General features: G+C 38.6%; 1 protein-coding gene across 1 annotated transcript in view; it reads left to right on the forward strand.

The window, feature by feature from the left end:
• The window catches only part of STX17 (syntaxin 17), a 78,475-nt gene that overhangs the window by 10,385 nt on the left and 52,080 nt on the right, over window positions 1–16,010 (forward strand). Inside the window, exons 2-3 of the mRNA XM_043979400.1 lie at window positions 4,582–4,764; window positions 6,074–6,139. Coding sequence (XP_043835335.1) covers window positions 4,642–4,764; window positions 6,074–6,139 — 189 coding nt within the window. The 5' untranslated portion in view covers window positions 4,582–4,641. The remainder of the gene's footprint in view (window positions 1–4,581; window positions 4,765–6,073; window positions 6,140–16,010) is intronic.

The raw sequence follows: 16,010 nt of genomic DNA on the forward strand, positions 1-16,010 counted from the left end.
GTTTGTGCAAAAATTTTTAATTTAATATAATAAAAATGATCCATTTTGCATATCATGATGTTCTCTATCTCTTGTTCGGTCATAAATTTTTCCCTTCTCCATAGATCTGACATGCAAACTATACCTTCCTCTTCTAATTTGCATATATCACCTTTTATGTCTAAATCATGTACCCATTTTTACTTTACTTTGGCATTTGGTGTAAGATATTATTGGTCTATGCCTAGTTTCTGCCATACTGTCTTCCAGTTTTCCCAGCAGTTTTTGTGAAATAGTGAATTCTCAAACCAGAATCTGGAGTCTTTGGTTTTATCAAACAGTAGATTGCTATATTAATTTACTTCTATGTTTTCTGTGCCTAACCTATTCCACTGATCCACCACTCTGTTTCTTAGCCAATACCAAATAGTTTTGATGGTTGCTACTTTATAATATCGTTTTAGATGTGATATGGCTAGGCTACCTTCCTTTGCATTTTTCATTAATTCCCTTGATGTTTTTGACCTTTTGTTCTTCCAGATAAATTTTGTTATTATTTTTTCTAGCTCTATAAAATAATTTTTAGGTAGTCTGATTGGTATGGCACTAAATAAGTAAATTAATTTACAAAGAATTGTCATTTTTATTATATTAGCTCAGTCTGTCCATGAGCAATTGATATTTTCCCATTTGTTTAGATCTGACTTTATTTGTATGAGAAGTATTTTGTAATTGTATTCATATAGCTACTGCATTTGCCTTGGCAAACCTGACTCCAAAATATTTTAAAATGTCTATAGTTATTTTAAATGGAATTTCTCTTTCTGGCTCTTGCTGCTGTGCTTTGTTGGTCATATATAGAAATTCTGATGATTTATGTGGGTTTAGTTTATATCCTGCAACTTTGCTAAAGTTGTTAATTGTTTCAAGTAGTTTTTTAGTTGACTCTTTAGGAATCTCTAAGTATACCATCATATCATCTGCAAAGAGTGATAGTTTTGTTTACTCCTTACCTATTCTAATTCCTTCAATTTCTTTTTCTTCTCTTATTGATAAAACTAACATTTTTAGTACAATATTGAATAAGTGGTTATAATGGACATCCTTGTTTCACCCTGGAAAATTACTTTAGTGACTGGAGGATGGATTGGCACCTAGAAAGACTTGAGGCAGGTAGACACACTAACAAGCTATTGAAATAGTTAAGGTGCAAGGTAATGAGGACCTGCACCACAATGGTGACAATTTCAGAGGAGAGAAGGGGATATATTTAAGAGCTGTTACAAAAAGTGAAAATCAAAGGGAAAAGGACCCACATGTACAAAAATATTTTTAGCTGCTTTTTTTGTGGTGGCAAGGAATTGGAAATTGAGGGATTGCTCATCAACTGGGGAATGAACAAGTTGTGGTATATGAATGTAATGGAATACTATTGTGCTATAAGAAATGATGAGCAGGCAGATTTCAGAGAAACCTGGAAGGACTTGCATGAACTGATGATGAGTGAGATGAGCAGAACCAGGAGAACATTGTATACAGTATCAACATTTTGTGTTGATCAACCGTGATAGACTCGACTCTTCTCAGCAATACAATGTTCCAAGATAGTTCCAAAGGACTCATAATGGAAAATACTCTCCAAATCCAGAAAAAAAAAGAAATGTTGAATCTGGATACAGATCGAACCATACTATTTCTATTGTTTTTGTTGTTGTTTTTCTTTTTTGAGGTTTTCCCTTTTGCTCTGATTCTTCTCTCATAACATGACTAATGCAGAAATATGTTTAATGTGATTGTACATATATAATCTATATCAGATTACTTGCTGTCTTGGGGAGGGCTAAGGGAGGGGAAGGAGGGAGAGAAATTTGAAACTAGAAATCTTATAAAAACAAATGTTGAAAATTATCTCTAAATGTGACTGGAAAATAATAAAATACATGGAACAAAAAGTGAAAATTGACAGGTTTTGGCAACAGATTGGATATAGGGAAGGGGGGCAGTTTAAGAGATGATGAATCAAAGATAAAACCTAGATTGTGAGTCTGAGGAACTGAGAGGATGCTGTTGCCCTTTACAGTAATAGGAACAGTTTAGGGGGAAAGATGTTACATCCAGTTTTGGATATATTGAATTTAAGATGTGTACTGGGGGGCAGCTAGATGGCGCAGTGGATAGAGCACCGGCCCTGGATTCAGGAGTACCTGAGTTCAAATCTGGCCTCAGACACTTGACACTTACTAGCTGTGTGACCCTGGGCAAGTCACTTAACCCCAATTGCCTTACAAAAAAAAAAAAAAGATATGTACTGGATATCCGGTTTGAGACATCTGAAAGGAAATTCAAGATCTAAGACTGTATAGTTCGGACAAAACGTTAGGGCAAAAAAGGTCTGTTTTGGGAATCATCAGCATAGACATGGCACTTCAGTCCATAGGAGCTGATGAAATTGCTTAGTGAAATAGTACAGCAGAAGAAGATTTGGGCCCATTGTAGAGCCCTGAGAGACACCTCCAGTTAGAGGTTAGACTTAGCATGACCTGGATGAGGATTCAGCAAAGGAGAAATAAGAAGCAGTCTAGGAGGTAAGAGGTGAGCCAGGAGAGAATGGTGACCAAAAAACCTATAGGGAAAGTATTATCAAGGAGAAGAGGATGATCAATAGTGTCACAGGCTATGGTGAGGTCAAGGAGAATGAGATAGAAAACAATACGTTGGGGGGTTTTTTGTGGGGTGTGGTTTTTTGGTTTTTTGGTTTTTTGGTTTGTTTTTTTTTGGTGCAGTGGGGAATGATTAAGAGATCATTGGTAACTTTGGAGAGAGGAAAAAACTTTTTCTGGAATGATGTGGTCAAAGCCAGATTGTAAGGGTTTAAGAAAGTGAGAGGAAAGTGTAGGCACCTATTGTAGACAGCCTTTTCAAGTTTAGCCACAAAGGGCAGAAAAGATATAGAAAAATAGTTATTGGCAGTAGAAGAATCAAGTAAGGGGTTTGGGATTTGGGTTGTTTTGTTTTGTTTTTAGGATAGGGGAGTCATGGGCATGTTTGTAGGAAGTAGCGAAGGAGCCAGTAGAGAGGGAGAGATTGGAAATAAGTGAAAGTGTGGGGATGACAGAGGCAGTCTGTTGGAGTAGAAAGGATGGAATGGGATCTCTTTTGCAGGTAGAGGGGTTAGCCTTGGTAAGGAATAATGCCATTTCTTCATGTGAAACTGGTGAAGGAGATAATGGCAGAAGGCATATAAGAGCTCATGACAAATGTCCTCAATTTTTTGCTATAAGATATGAGGCAAGGTTCTCATCTGACAAGATGGGAACAGGGGGCCCAATGAAGGTTTAATAGGGATAAAAAGGTTTGGAAGAACCTTCGTGGCTAGTAGGGTAGAGTTGATAAGGGAACTATGGTAGGATTGCATAGCAACAGTGGGGGCCCAGATGAGATTGTATTACATAAATTTGTATCGGACCAAATCATAATGGTTGCATGACTTTCTCCACTTGAGTTTAACAGCACTTGTAAACGTGAAGATGGTGAATGATGAGAGGGATCCAGTGCTCAGGCTTGGCAGTGATATGGTAAAGGGGCTAGGGACTCAAGAGAAGGGGAGAGTATAGATTTGATTTGGTCAAGTTGTAGAAAAGAGAGAGTAGCTAATGCAGGGGTAATGACCTGAGAAAGAAATGAGGAAGCAAGGGACTGGATATCTTGTTATGTAGAAAGAATAGAGTTTGGTAAGGGAAGACAGAAGAAGTGAAAAGCCAAGAAATTATGGTCAGTAAGAAGATTTCAGAATTCTTGAACATGGAGGTGTGGTGCATTTGTGGGTGATGGTAATATAAAGGCTATGACTCTCTTTTGTGTGTGGTTGGGAAGTGAATAGGTTAAGGAAGTAAGTGGTTAGCTTGTATATAGTAGTTAACAAATACTTGTTTAATGAATGAATAATAACATTTATTTAGTAGTATAAAATTTCATTTTTGTATATTTATTTACTTCTTATAGAACAAATACAACTCTGCATGAGAAAGCTAGAAAAATACATGTTTGCAAATGTAAGTGAAATGTTAGTGAATGTTAATGAAAATTATTAGTATTGTAGATGAAGAGAAGCACAAAATTGTTATAACAATCTTTTTTTTTTTTTTGCGCGAGGCAGTGGGGGTTAAGTGACTTGCTCAGGGTCACACACCTAGTAAGTGTTAAGTGTCTGAGGCTGGATTTGAACTCAGGTCTTCCTGAATCCAGGGCCAATGCTCTATCCACTGAACCACCTAGCTGCCCCCTGTTATAACAATCTTAACAGGAATTTCTTTTTTGGAAACTTTTAGCTGCATATTCTGAAGTATTTTTCAGCATATAGTTACTTAATTATCTTGTTATCATTAGAAAGTGAAAAAGATTTTGCTTTCTATTTTTGGTACAAAATATTGTTCCTCAGAAATGTTAAAGGGTAGATTTTCACTTTGAGTTTTATTTACAGTCAGTATGACATTTTCAATAAATGCTTTTGTTTAGATCATTATAAAATAGGCAAGTTTTTTTTAAAAAATTAAGTCATGGAAGTTGATTAGCAAATGTGCTTAAATAAATATTTATCTTTAGTTTTTTCCACAGAAGTGGAGAAAGCAGTTTGGGCAAGTGGTGAAACACCTTCACTTTACGATGTCTGAAGATGAAGAAAGAGTGAAATTGCGCCGTGTTGAGCCAGCTATCCAGAAATTCATTAAAGTAGTAATCCCAACAGACCTGGAAAGGTTGAGAAAACATCAGATAAATATTGAGAAGGTGAGCCCCTTCATTTTCTATCATGAGGAAACAGTTACATAGGTCTACTTATATTTATTGTGGATTTTAACTAAATTTGAAATATTAGATGAGATGCTTTGCTAAAACACCTGGCTCCTGTTGACTTAACAATGGGGTTTATTTTATCTGTTGGTTTTTCTGCTCTGCAAATATGTCACTCGTAGAGTATTTCTTTAGGAAAGGATATAGGGACATACGCTGCACATTTTTTATTAGTCCATATTGATTTATTAGACTATTAGTAATTAAAATACAGAACCTATCCAAACATAATGTTTATACATTATCTTATACTACTGTGGTAAGGAACAACCATCCTGCCCTCTAAATTCAGCTCTTGGCTTAAATTTTTTCTGTGTCTCAGCAGGTTTTTAGAATTGAGAGTCTAATACTTAGCAACCCCTTTTTCTGCAAGTATGATAATAAATATAATTGTCTATACATTTTAAAATTGCCTCCTACAAGAGGCCTTTCCTGTTCCCCCAGGTTGTCAGTGTTCTCTCCATCCTCTTGAAATGCTTCATATTTGTTCTGTTTATTCTTTTTACATATTTGTCTGTGCACATGTTGCATTCCTCCTCCCCAGGGACATATATAGGATGTTTTGTTTTTGTCTTTGTATTCCTAGCACCTAGCATAGTTCATGGCACATAGTAGATAATACATAAATCTAATTGATTGTTGATTTTTTTTTTTAGTGAGGCAATTGGGTTAAGTGACTTGCCCAGGGTCACACAGCTAGTAAGTGTCAAGTGTCTGAGTCCAGATTTCAACTCAGGTCCTCCTAAATCCAGAGCTGGTGCTCTATCCACTGCGCCAGCTAGCTGCCCTGATTGTTGATTACTGATAAATTGATGTTCAGGGGCAGTCCTTTTAGTTCTGAATTTGTGATCTTGACATTCCAGGTTTGCTACTCTGCCCAGCCCCCTCCCTTAGAGCTCACACAGATCTCAAGCAAGGAAGGAATTGTGACCTATAGCTGTCACTTGCCTTCTCTGCTCCTAGAGAAATGTGCATTGCCACAAGAGTACTACTAGTAATTGTAATAAATTGAGGAAATAACTCAAGTCACTGTAGGAATTGAGTGGAGGACCTCAAGCCCAAGCATGGTTCTGTTATAGCAAAGATCTAAAGCCATACCCTAGTTTTTTTAAGGGGGAAAAAATCACCTTAATGGAGGAAATTATTACTGTGAATTTCAGAACCCCAAGAAATTTCTTTCAGGTTATTCAATTTCTAAAGATGAAGAGTTACATAGATTTTGGGGGGTATTTTTTTCTTTGTGTAGTACCAGCGATGCAGACTCTGGGACCGATTACACGAAGAGCATATCCATGCCGGACGGACAGTTCAGGTAAGGATATTAAATTGTATGTGTTGAATATGTAAAAAACCATTTTTGGTGGGGTAGTTATAAGAATCACATAAATGTTCCATCATTCTGTCACAGTTAAAGTAAAAAAACGTTGCCTCTATCATAAGGACAAAAATAAGGCTAGCTCCTCTAAATTGTACTGCTAGTAATCCAAACTAAGAAGTAGAAAGGATCATTTTAGGGTTTTGCCTTCATTTCTTGTCACATTATTTAGATGCCTATAAAAATTATTTATGCAGCTAGTCCTTTAGTCAAAGTTCTTCCTCAGAAAGTCTGTGATTTATAATAAAATGGGTAATTGTATTATGTCAATTATTGACAAAAAGAGGTCTCCCTTTGTCATAGTTAGGCCTTTGTACTGTTCAGAAGATGACACTGATATGGCTTAAAATTACAAAGGTATGAGAAGCTTTTATTTCTTAACAAAAGCCTGTTTAATTTATTAGTTGAGCCTTATAAAGGTGTCAGTATAATTTTTATATTTTGGTTTTATGAAATTCCCATTAGAAGACATCTAAAATAACATGCTTCTGAATATAAGTACAAATTCATAGCCTGCACTGTGGGTTAGGGCTGTATTTTTTTACTTCCAAAATCTTGGAAGGGACCTCAAGCCATTTAGGCCAAGCCAGACTTAAACAGGAATTCCTTCCATAGCATCCCCAGCAAATAATCATCCAGAGTTCACTGGAAGATACCTAGCAAGGAGAAACTCTGTTCCCTAAGGAATTCTCTGCCACTTCTGGATAGCTCTAATGTTAAGAAGTTTTTCCTTTAACTTCTATTTCTTACTCCTACTTTTGCCATCTAAGGCCAAGGAGAATTAATTTTTGATTTTTTTTTTTGATTATTAAGCATTTATTTTTTCTTCCACTGGGAAAAAGAAAAAACCCTTTGTAACAAATATGCGTATTCAAGCAAAACAAATCCCATTTTGACCATGGCCAGAATTGTGTCTCACATGACAAATTTTTTAAAAATAAATTTTTGCTGATATCTTATTTTTTATCACCTAAATTTCCCCTTGCATCCTATCCCTTTCCCTTATCAGAAAGTCATTCCTTATAACAAGTAATTTTTTTTTTGAAAAGAAGAGAAAAATAGCTTTGTGACCCTGGGCAAGTCACTTAACCTTCATTGCCCTGCCCCCCCCCCAAAGGAAAATAAAAGAGAAAAAATCCCCCACAAAACTAATCTGCACTTCCAAAAAACAAAATCTCACAATATGTGCAATATTTTATACACAAGGACTCAACTCTTCTACAAAGGAGCAGAGGGAAATGTGTTCTCATATCTCTTCTTTGGAGCCATGCTTATTCCTTGTACTTTTGCAATATTCATTTTCAGTCATCTTCTATGGTTCTTTTCATTTACTTTGTTGAGGCAGCAAGCATTGGGACCTGTACTTGGAGTGAGGAAAACCTGAGTATAAACCCTATCTCAGACACTTATTAGGTATATGAGCCCTGGGCCAGTCACCTAATCTCTGCGGCTGTTTCATCATCTGTAAAATGGGGATAATAATAGCGCAACAACTGTCAGCATTGTTATGAGAATCAAGTGAGTTAACACATGAAGCATTTTACAAACTTTTTTTTTTTTGTGAGGCAGTTGGGGTTAAGTGACTTGCCCAGAGTCACACAGGCAGTAAGTGTTAAGTGTCTGAGGTCGGATTTGAACTCAGATCCTCCTGAATCCAGGGCCGGTGCTCTATCCACTGTTGCCACCTAGCTGCCCCAAACTAATAACTTGTTATTTATTTATTCATTTATTTATTTATTTGTTTGTTTGTTTGTTTGTTTGTTTATTTGTTTATTTATTTATTTATTTTGTGAGGCAATTGGGGTTAAGTGACTTGCCCAGGGTCACACAGCTAATAAGTGTCAAGTGTCTGAGGCCAGATTTGAACTCAGGTCCTCCTGACTCCAGGGCCGGTGCTCTATCCACTGTGCCACCTAGCTGCCCCCATTTTGCAAACTTTTAAGTGCGATATAAATGCTAGTCATAATTATTATTGTTGTTGTTTTTGTAGTCATTGTGGATATTGCTTTCTTGATTCTGTCAAGTAGAAGGAATTTAATCCCTCTTCCACCTGAGAGCCATCCAAACACTGGAAGACAACTAACATATATATCCAAGATAGTGAAATCTTTTCTTTATTACACTAAGCATACATATTTTCTTCAACCACCATCCCACCACAGATGTATACAGAGACAGCAATCACCCTGTATCTTTTTATCATTCACAAACAAATGTTCCACCACCACGTTTGCCTTGCGACCCCAAATTCTGTTCTTTATCCTTATTATGATTTCTCATTCCTCACTTCTTTTCTAGGCCATCTCCCCTGCACTGGATATACATCTTGTCCTCTTGGCAAGCCATAGTTCAGCTATACATTATTTCCTTCTCTTGAGTCTCTTGTCCCCTTATCCTATCACCAGTCTTGCCCTGCCGAGCCTCACTTTGCATTACTCCTGTTTTCCACAGCCTTTATTCCTATTCGTGTGCTACTGAACAAAGCTGGAAAAAAAATCATAAAACTGTGTCATTGTTTACATAATTACAAATTAGCCCTCACTGTGCAAGGCAGTCCTTTCAGACCTTCCTCATAGATTTGTTATCCTACATACCCCAGTGCCTTTTCCAAACTTGTTCATCCTTCCTCAAACCTTCCCCGGCTCCCCCTTTCCTCTCACCTTCTCAGCTGAGAACGTAGTGAAGCCATTCTACAAGCATCTCTATTGTTCCCTCCTCATCCAACATTATTCAGTTTTCCACCACTATCTCTTCCTTTACCCATGTCTCACATGAAGAGGTGGCTCTTCTCCTAACCCTGCTATATAGCATATAATCCCATTCCATCCCATCTTCTTCAGATTGTCCCCTCGATTATCTTCTCACTAATCTTCAGTCTCTGTCTACTTCCTCACCTACTTCCTACAAATATGCCTATATCTCCTTCTTCAAAAAACCCTCACTTAATCCATCCATCTCTACTAGCTGTCATCCTATATCTCTTTTTCCTTTTGTGACTAATCTCCTTGAAGAGTTCATCTGTAATCAGTGCTTCAATTTCCTTTACCAGATCTAATGAGAATTTTCTTGATTTTTCAGCCTTCTAGACCTCACTGTAGCCTTTGATCCTGTTGAACACCCTCTTCTCTTCGATACTTTCTTATCTCTAGGTTTTCCTAACATTACTGTCTCCTGGTTCTCCTCCTACCTGCCTGACCATTCATCCTCAGTCTCCTTAGATGATCTTCATCCCCTAACTGTAGATGTCCCTCAGTCCTCTATCCAGTACCCTCTTTTTTCTGTCTGTATACTACATCACTCAGTGATCTCATGTATAACCAATTATCTATATACAGATGATTCCCAGATCTACTTATCCACTCCCAACAGAGGTTGGGATTCTCAATCTCTGGTCCCAAATCTCCAACTGCTTATCTCAAACCAGATGTCCTATAGACATCTTAAACTAAACTTATCCAGAACTGAATTTGTTCTCTTTCCCCCAAAGTCCTCCCCTCTTCCTAATTTTCATATTACTATCAACAGCACCACTGTCATCCTTCTGGTCACTTAGCCTCACACATAAGTGTCCTACTTGTCTCCTTCCTCTCTCACCCCACACCCCCATATGTAATCTGTTACAAAATCCCGCCAATTTTGCCTTCATAATATCCATCATATGTTCTCCCTTCTGTTCTCTGACATTGTACTGGCATGGGTTCATTACTGTAGCACCACCTTTGTGCTGGCTCTTACAATTTCATGCCTGAACAATTTCTTTTTTTTTTTCTTTTTTTTTTTTTAAGTGAGGCAGTTGGGGTTAAGTGACTTGCCCAGGGTCACACAGCTAGTAAGTGTTAAGTGTCTGAGGTCGGATTTGAACTCAGGTACTCCTGAATCCAGGGCCGGTGCTCTATCCACTGCGCCACCTAGCTGCCCCTGAACAATTTCTTAAGGTAGTCTTCTGGTTGGTCTCCCTGTCTCAAATCTCTCCCTATTCCGGTCCATCCTCCACACAGCTGTCATATTGCTCCTTCTAAAGTACAGGCATGACCGTGTCACCTTTCCCCCACACCAGCTCAAACTCCAGTGTTTCCTTATCACCTCCAGGATTAAATGTAACATCTCTTATTTGGCTTTTTAAATTCTTCACAACCTGGATCATGCCTACTTTTTCATACTCTTATTTTTTAGGATTTAGAGTTCCACATTTTTCTCCCTCCCTCCCTCCCTTTCCTCCCCCCTCCACAAGATCACAACCAGGTTATATATGTACAATCCACAAGTGTTCTTTTTATCAGTTCTTTCTATGGGGGTGCATAGTAAGCTTCCTCATTAGTTCCTTGGGATTGTCTTGGATCATTGCATTGCTGAGAGTAGTTAAGTCATTCACATTTGCTTATTGAACAATACTGCTGTCACTATGCACGATGTCCTCCCAGCTCTGCTCACTTCACTATACATCAATGTTCATTAGTCTTTCCAAGTTTTTCTGGGATCATCCTGTTTGTCATTTCCTGTAGCACAATACCATTCCACTACAATCATATAGCACAGCTTTTTCCATCATTCCTCAATTAATGGACATTCTCTTTATTCTCAATTCTCATTCTCATTTTTTTTAGGCATACATATCCTTTTCTTATTATAGCTTAAGTTCAACTTTTTTTGGTTATGTTGCACTATTTCTGTTTACCTTGAAATCCACCAAAAAACCCCACAAAACAACAGATCTTTTATACAGTACATTTCTCTCTGCCTCAGTTTATGTGGGTCTTTCCAGGTTTTTCTGATAGTACCTTAAACTTGACAAAGAATTTTCTTCACAATAGCCCAGCAGAGTAGGTACCTTATGTTTTGACATTGTAGTCAATCATCATAACTATTTCCCTCCATCCTATTCCCTTCCAATGATATTTACTCTATTTTCTATCTTATTTTGCCTGTTCCTCCTCAAAAGTGTTTCGCTACTGACTGCCTCCTCCCCCACTCTACCCTCCCTTCATTTACCCTTCCCTCCTTATCTTCTTCCCTTCCTACTTTCCTGTAGAAAAATTATCTGCCTATACTATGCTTGATATCATGGGGGGTTTGATACCAAAATAGACCTCAGACCTATCCTCCCAGAATCACAGAGGTAGGCAGGCAGCAGTAACCCTGAACCTGCTGAGCCTTCCAGCTAGCCATGAGAGAAATGATTATTAATAACAAATATCTTGGGGAGATTCAGAGCTCTCCTCTTCTTCCAAATTCCTGATTTTAAAATGTTCATTCTCTCTACTGAAAATGATAATCCACTGATAATGAGATTGAATTAACTCTCCTACTTGGTCATACCTCACCCAACCTTAAAAGGAATGGGGAAGCCCATTATGTTCTACTCAGTCTTGGGTGGTGAAAGATCCTTTTGTGTAGATAGCCCAAGAATGGGTAGTGTAAGTATAGAGATATTTTTGACATGTCACGCTCAACCTCTCATTGAACACCTACTTTTTGTTTTTTTTTGTTTGTTTTTGAACACCTCCTCTTTGGAAAGAGTATATAAACTGTGAGCCCAGCCACCACAATTGTCTGTGGTCTAAGAAAGATGGCCAAATGACTTTCCTTTTATTAATAACATGTTGACTTTATTATTAATTGGGGCAGCTAGGTGGCGCAGTGGATAGAGCACCGGCCCTGGATTCAGGAGGACCTGAGTTCAAATCCGGCCTCAGACCCTTGACACTTACTAGCTGTGTGACCCTGGGCAAGTCACTTAATCCCAATTGCCTCACACACATACACAAAAAAGACCTTATTATTATTATTTTTTCCTACAGGGCAATGAGGGTTAAGTGACTTGCCCAAGGTCACACAGCTAGTAAGTGTCAAGTGTCTGAGGCCAAATTTGAACTCAGGTCCTCCTGAATCCAGGGCCGGTGCTTTATCCACTGTGCCGCCAAGCTGCCCCTAACCTTATTATTAAATGATTAAGTTACCCAGAAACTGTGTCTCTCAAAACTTTTTAATTGTCACAGCTGACAGACATTGGGGCTAGCAGCTGTCTGCTAGAGTTCCACCTAGGGGCAGATCTGCAGCTGTGTTGCCCAGACCTAAACTGAGGTCTAGAGCCTGCAAAGACCAGGAGGTAAGCAATAAGATTCTGCCCTTGATCAGACCTCCATAGAGCCCACTGAAAGTTTGCAGCTCCCCAGCACAAGCCAGCATTCCTGTGAATAAAAAGAATAGCACTGAAGAATGTAGATGCCGCAGGACCCCAAATAAGACAAGCCAGGATCATATAATGCTATAAGAACCCTATCAGAAAAACTGTAACAGAGCCTGGTCCTATAACAAAGTCCCTTATCTGAGGAGAAAGGCTAGTAGAATGAGTAAGTGAAAATAGATAAAGATCTTGGATGCTCAACACACAAACCCAAAAGAGGAAAATAACTGAAAAGGCCTCAAAGGAAAACACAGTTTGGCCACATAATCAATTAGAATTCCTAAAATAAATGAAGATGGCCTTTTTAGAAAGAGTTTAAAAAATTATCATGGAAATCAGAACACTAGAGGAATTGGAAAGGAAGTGAGAGCTTTGGAAGACTTGAAAAGAGAATTAACAGCTTAGCACAAGGGGTATAAAAGCTTTTCTAGGGGCAGCTAGGTGGTGCAGTGGGTAGAGCACCGGCCCTGGATTCAGGAGAACCTGAGTTCAAATCCGGCCTCAGACACTTGACACTTATTAGCTTTGTGACCCTGAGCAAGTCACTTAACCCCAATTGCCTTACCCTCCCCTCCACCCCAAAAAAAAAGCTTTTCTAAGTAACAGACTCCTGTTAGATTAGACCAAAGGGAAGTTAATGCCTCCTTGAGACAACAAGAAATATTTTTTAAAAGTTCGAAGATTGAAAAAATGGAGGAAAATATAAGATATCCTGTATCAAAAACAACTGACCTAGAAAACAGATCAAGGAAAAATAATTTAACTCTCACTAGTCAAAGCAGAGCCAAAATGGTTATGTGATAGGAAGCAGTGCAGCGAACTATGCTCCATAGCCTCCAGACAGATCTAAATAACACACCAGACTAAATCCTAATGGGGACATCCAGAAACAGTGACACGGAATCATTTTTTCACCTTACCTTGGCATAAGGAGGCAGGGAAAGAGGCCTGCAGACACTGGGAATGGGCTTCAGGCAGGACTACACCCCTCCTGCACATTCCCATACCCACAGAACAGGAAATCTCAGACCCATGAGGGGTATCACATTGGGCACAAGTAGAGATTGGCAGCTTTGTCTCCCAGCTACCCAATTCCAGGTCACAGATCCAGTGCATATGGAAAAGGAGAGAGTCTGAGCAGTATTTGGAGAAAGGAAGAAGTTCAGAAGCAAGCAACAGCAGTGCTGTGGATCAAACCCCAGGCTCAGAGCACTCTTATTTCCAGCTTCTAGCCCGGCCTGCAGAGGAATCACCAAGGCAGGAATCCCAGACCAAAGGGGAATCCATGATCTCCCGCTGTGAACCAACAGACTCTCCAGCTGGCTCCTGGTCCCAGTCCAGCAGCTGTCTCCTCTCCTTAGATTCAAAGCCAGGGCAGGAACAGAGATCAGCCCAGGAAGGCAACAATAAGATTTTGCCATGAACCAGACCTCTTTATAAGCTCAGAAAGCTTAGAGGTCCCTGAGATCCTAGAATAACACAACACTACACACCCCAAGAAAGCAGCAACAGGCCTGGCCCAGACATTCCCTCCAGAAATGCTAAAGAGCTCAGACCTAACATCCAGTCTGAAAGAATAATAAAACAAAATAATAATAAATACTAATATTATACTAATATTAATGATAATAAAATAATCACATCATAAAGAGCCATTATCGTGGCAAGGTACCTCAAGACACAAATCCAAGTGAAGAGAATGGCTCCAAAACATCTACCATGCAAAGTTTTGGAGAAAGGCAAAGATAAGGCAAAAATTCAACTAGAATTCCTAGAAGAAATGAAGCGAGAGTTTAAAACGTTTTTTATAAATGGAATGAGAGCATTATCGGGGGGAGGGGAGGGAAGAGAAGTGAAAGTTACGGAAGTAAGAATTGGAAAGGGAATTAACAGTTTGGCACAAGAGGTACAAAACCTTGTCCAAACAAACTCCCTAAAAATTTAAATGGACAAAATAGAAGCCAGTGACTCTATGAGGTAACAAGTATTAAAAACAAAGTTAACAGAGTGGGGGTGGGGGGTGGGGGTGGGGAATGTAAGATATAGGAAAAACAATGTAACATGGAAAACAGATCAAACCTTATAGCCAAAATCCAGATTCTGGTTCAAAAAACCCCCATATAAATAATATACATGCATATATATATATACATATATATATGTGTGCGTGTGTACACAGTATATACTGTAAACAGCCAGAAAGAAAGAATTCAAGTACTGTGGAGTCAAAATCAGGATGACATGCAGTTTAGTAGCCACTATTATAAAGAAGCAAAGACTTGAAATAAATTATTCCTGAAGTCAAAAGATATGGGTTTACAGAATAATTTACTCAGCAAAACTGAGCATAATGCTACAAGGGAAAAATGGACCCTTAATGAAATAAAGGACTTCCCAGCACTACTGATGAAAAGATCATAGCTGCAGAGAAACTTTGAAGTTCAAACACAAGAGTGAAGAGAAACATAAAGAGGTAAACAGGATTAACAATGATAAATGACTAGACAAGGATTAACTGCTTACATTCACATATTTGGAAATGATGCCTATTTCCCCTCTGAACCCTATCATCATCAGGGCTCATAGAGGGAGTACAGTTAAACCCTGAGTAGTTCTGCTATGTCTTGATATTCATAAGATCATCTTAAAAACAGAGAGAGAGAGAGACTGACCCAGAAAGGGAATGGAAGAAAAAGACACTGCCCCAGGGGAGGGGGTGGGGGGGGAGGGGTGGAAATGGGCAAGAAGGGAAAGGAAGGTTAGGAGAAATTATACATTTAAATACACATCTGTACAAACGAGGAGGGGACAAGAATGGGAGTGGCTGACATTTGAAATATACTCTTATCTAGACTGGTCAAAAAGAAAAAGAATATACACACTGTTGAGTACAGAAATAATTTCAACAGGGAACTAGTGTAAGGGCAAGAGAGTAAGGGAGAATTAAAGGGATGGTAGGTTCAAGAAGGGATTAATCCTAGGCAGAAATTAACTAAGGATGTACAGAAGTATTTAGATCCCTTTTTGAGGTGTTAAAAATGAGAATGAGGGGATGTTCATAAATTGTTATAATGTAGGAATGTAATGTATAAACTGTTAGGCTGAACTCTTTATTAGTGTAACGACCAACCACTATTCCAGAGGACTAATGAAGACAAATTCTACCCAACTCTTGTTAGAGAGATGAAGGACTCAGGATGCAGAATGAGACAGTTTTTTGGAAATAGTCAAAGCAGAAATTTGTTTTGATTGACTACACAAGTTTGTAATTGGTGGGGTGGGGGGAGAATTATTGGACTACCTGAAAGCTGTGACCAAAAAGATAGGTTATATGGGAGAGAGAATGCCATGTGTGAGGACAAGCAAGATGAATCTGGGTAGATTACAAAGTACAAGAAGTGGAGTAAGGAATAACAAATTTGGAAAGGTAATTTGGGACCAGGTTGCGAGGGGCTTTAAAAACCAAACAGAAATTCATATCTGATCCTAAAGGTAATAGGGAGTCTTTGGAGTTTATTGAGTAAGAGACGGGCATACTGAGGCCTGTGCTTTAGGAATCTCTATTTAGCAGTTGTATAGAGGATGGATTGGAATTAGGAGACTCTGAAGCATGGGAGAACAATT

Source organism: Dromiciops gliroides, chromosome 1 (genome assembly GCF_019393635.1).
Source record: "Dromiciops gliroides isolate mDroGli1 chromosome 1, mDroGli1.pri, whole genome shotgun sequence".
NCBI lineage: Eukaryota > Metazoa > Chordata > Mammalia > Microbiotheria > Microbiotheriidae > Dromiciops > Dromiciops gliroides.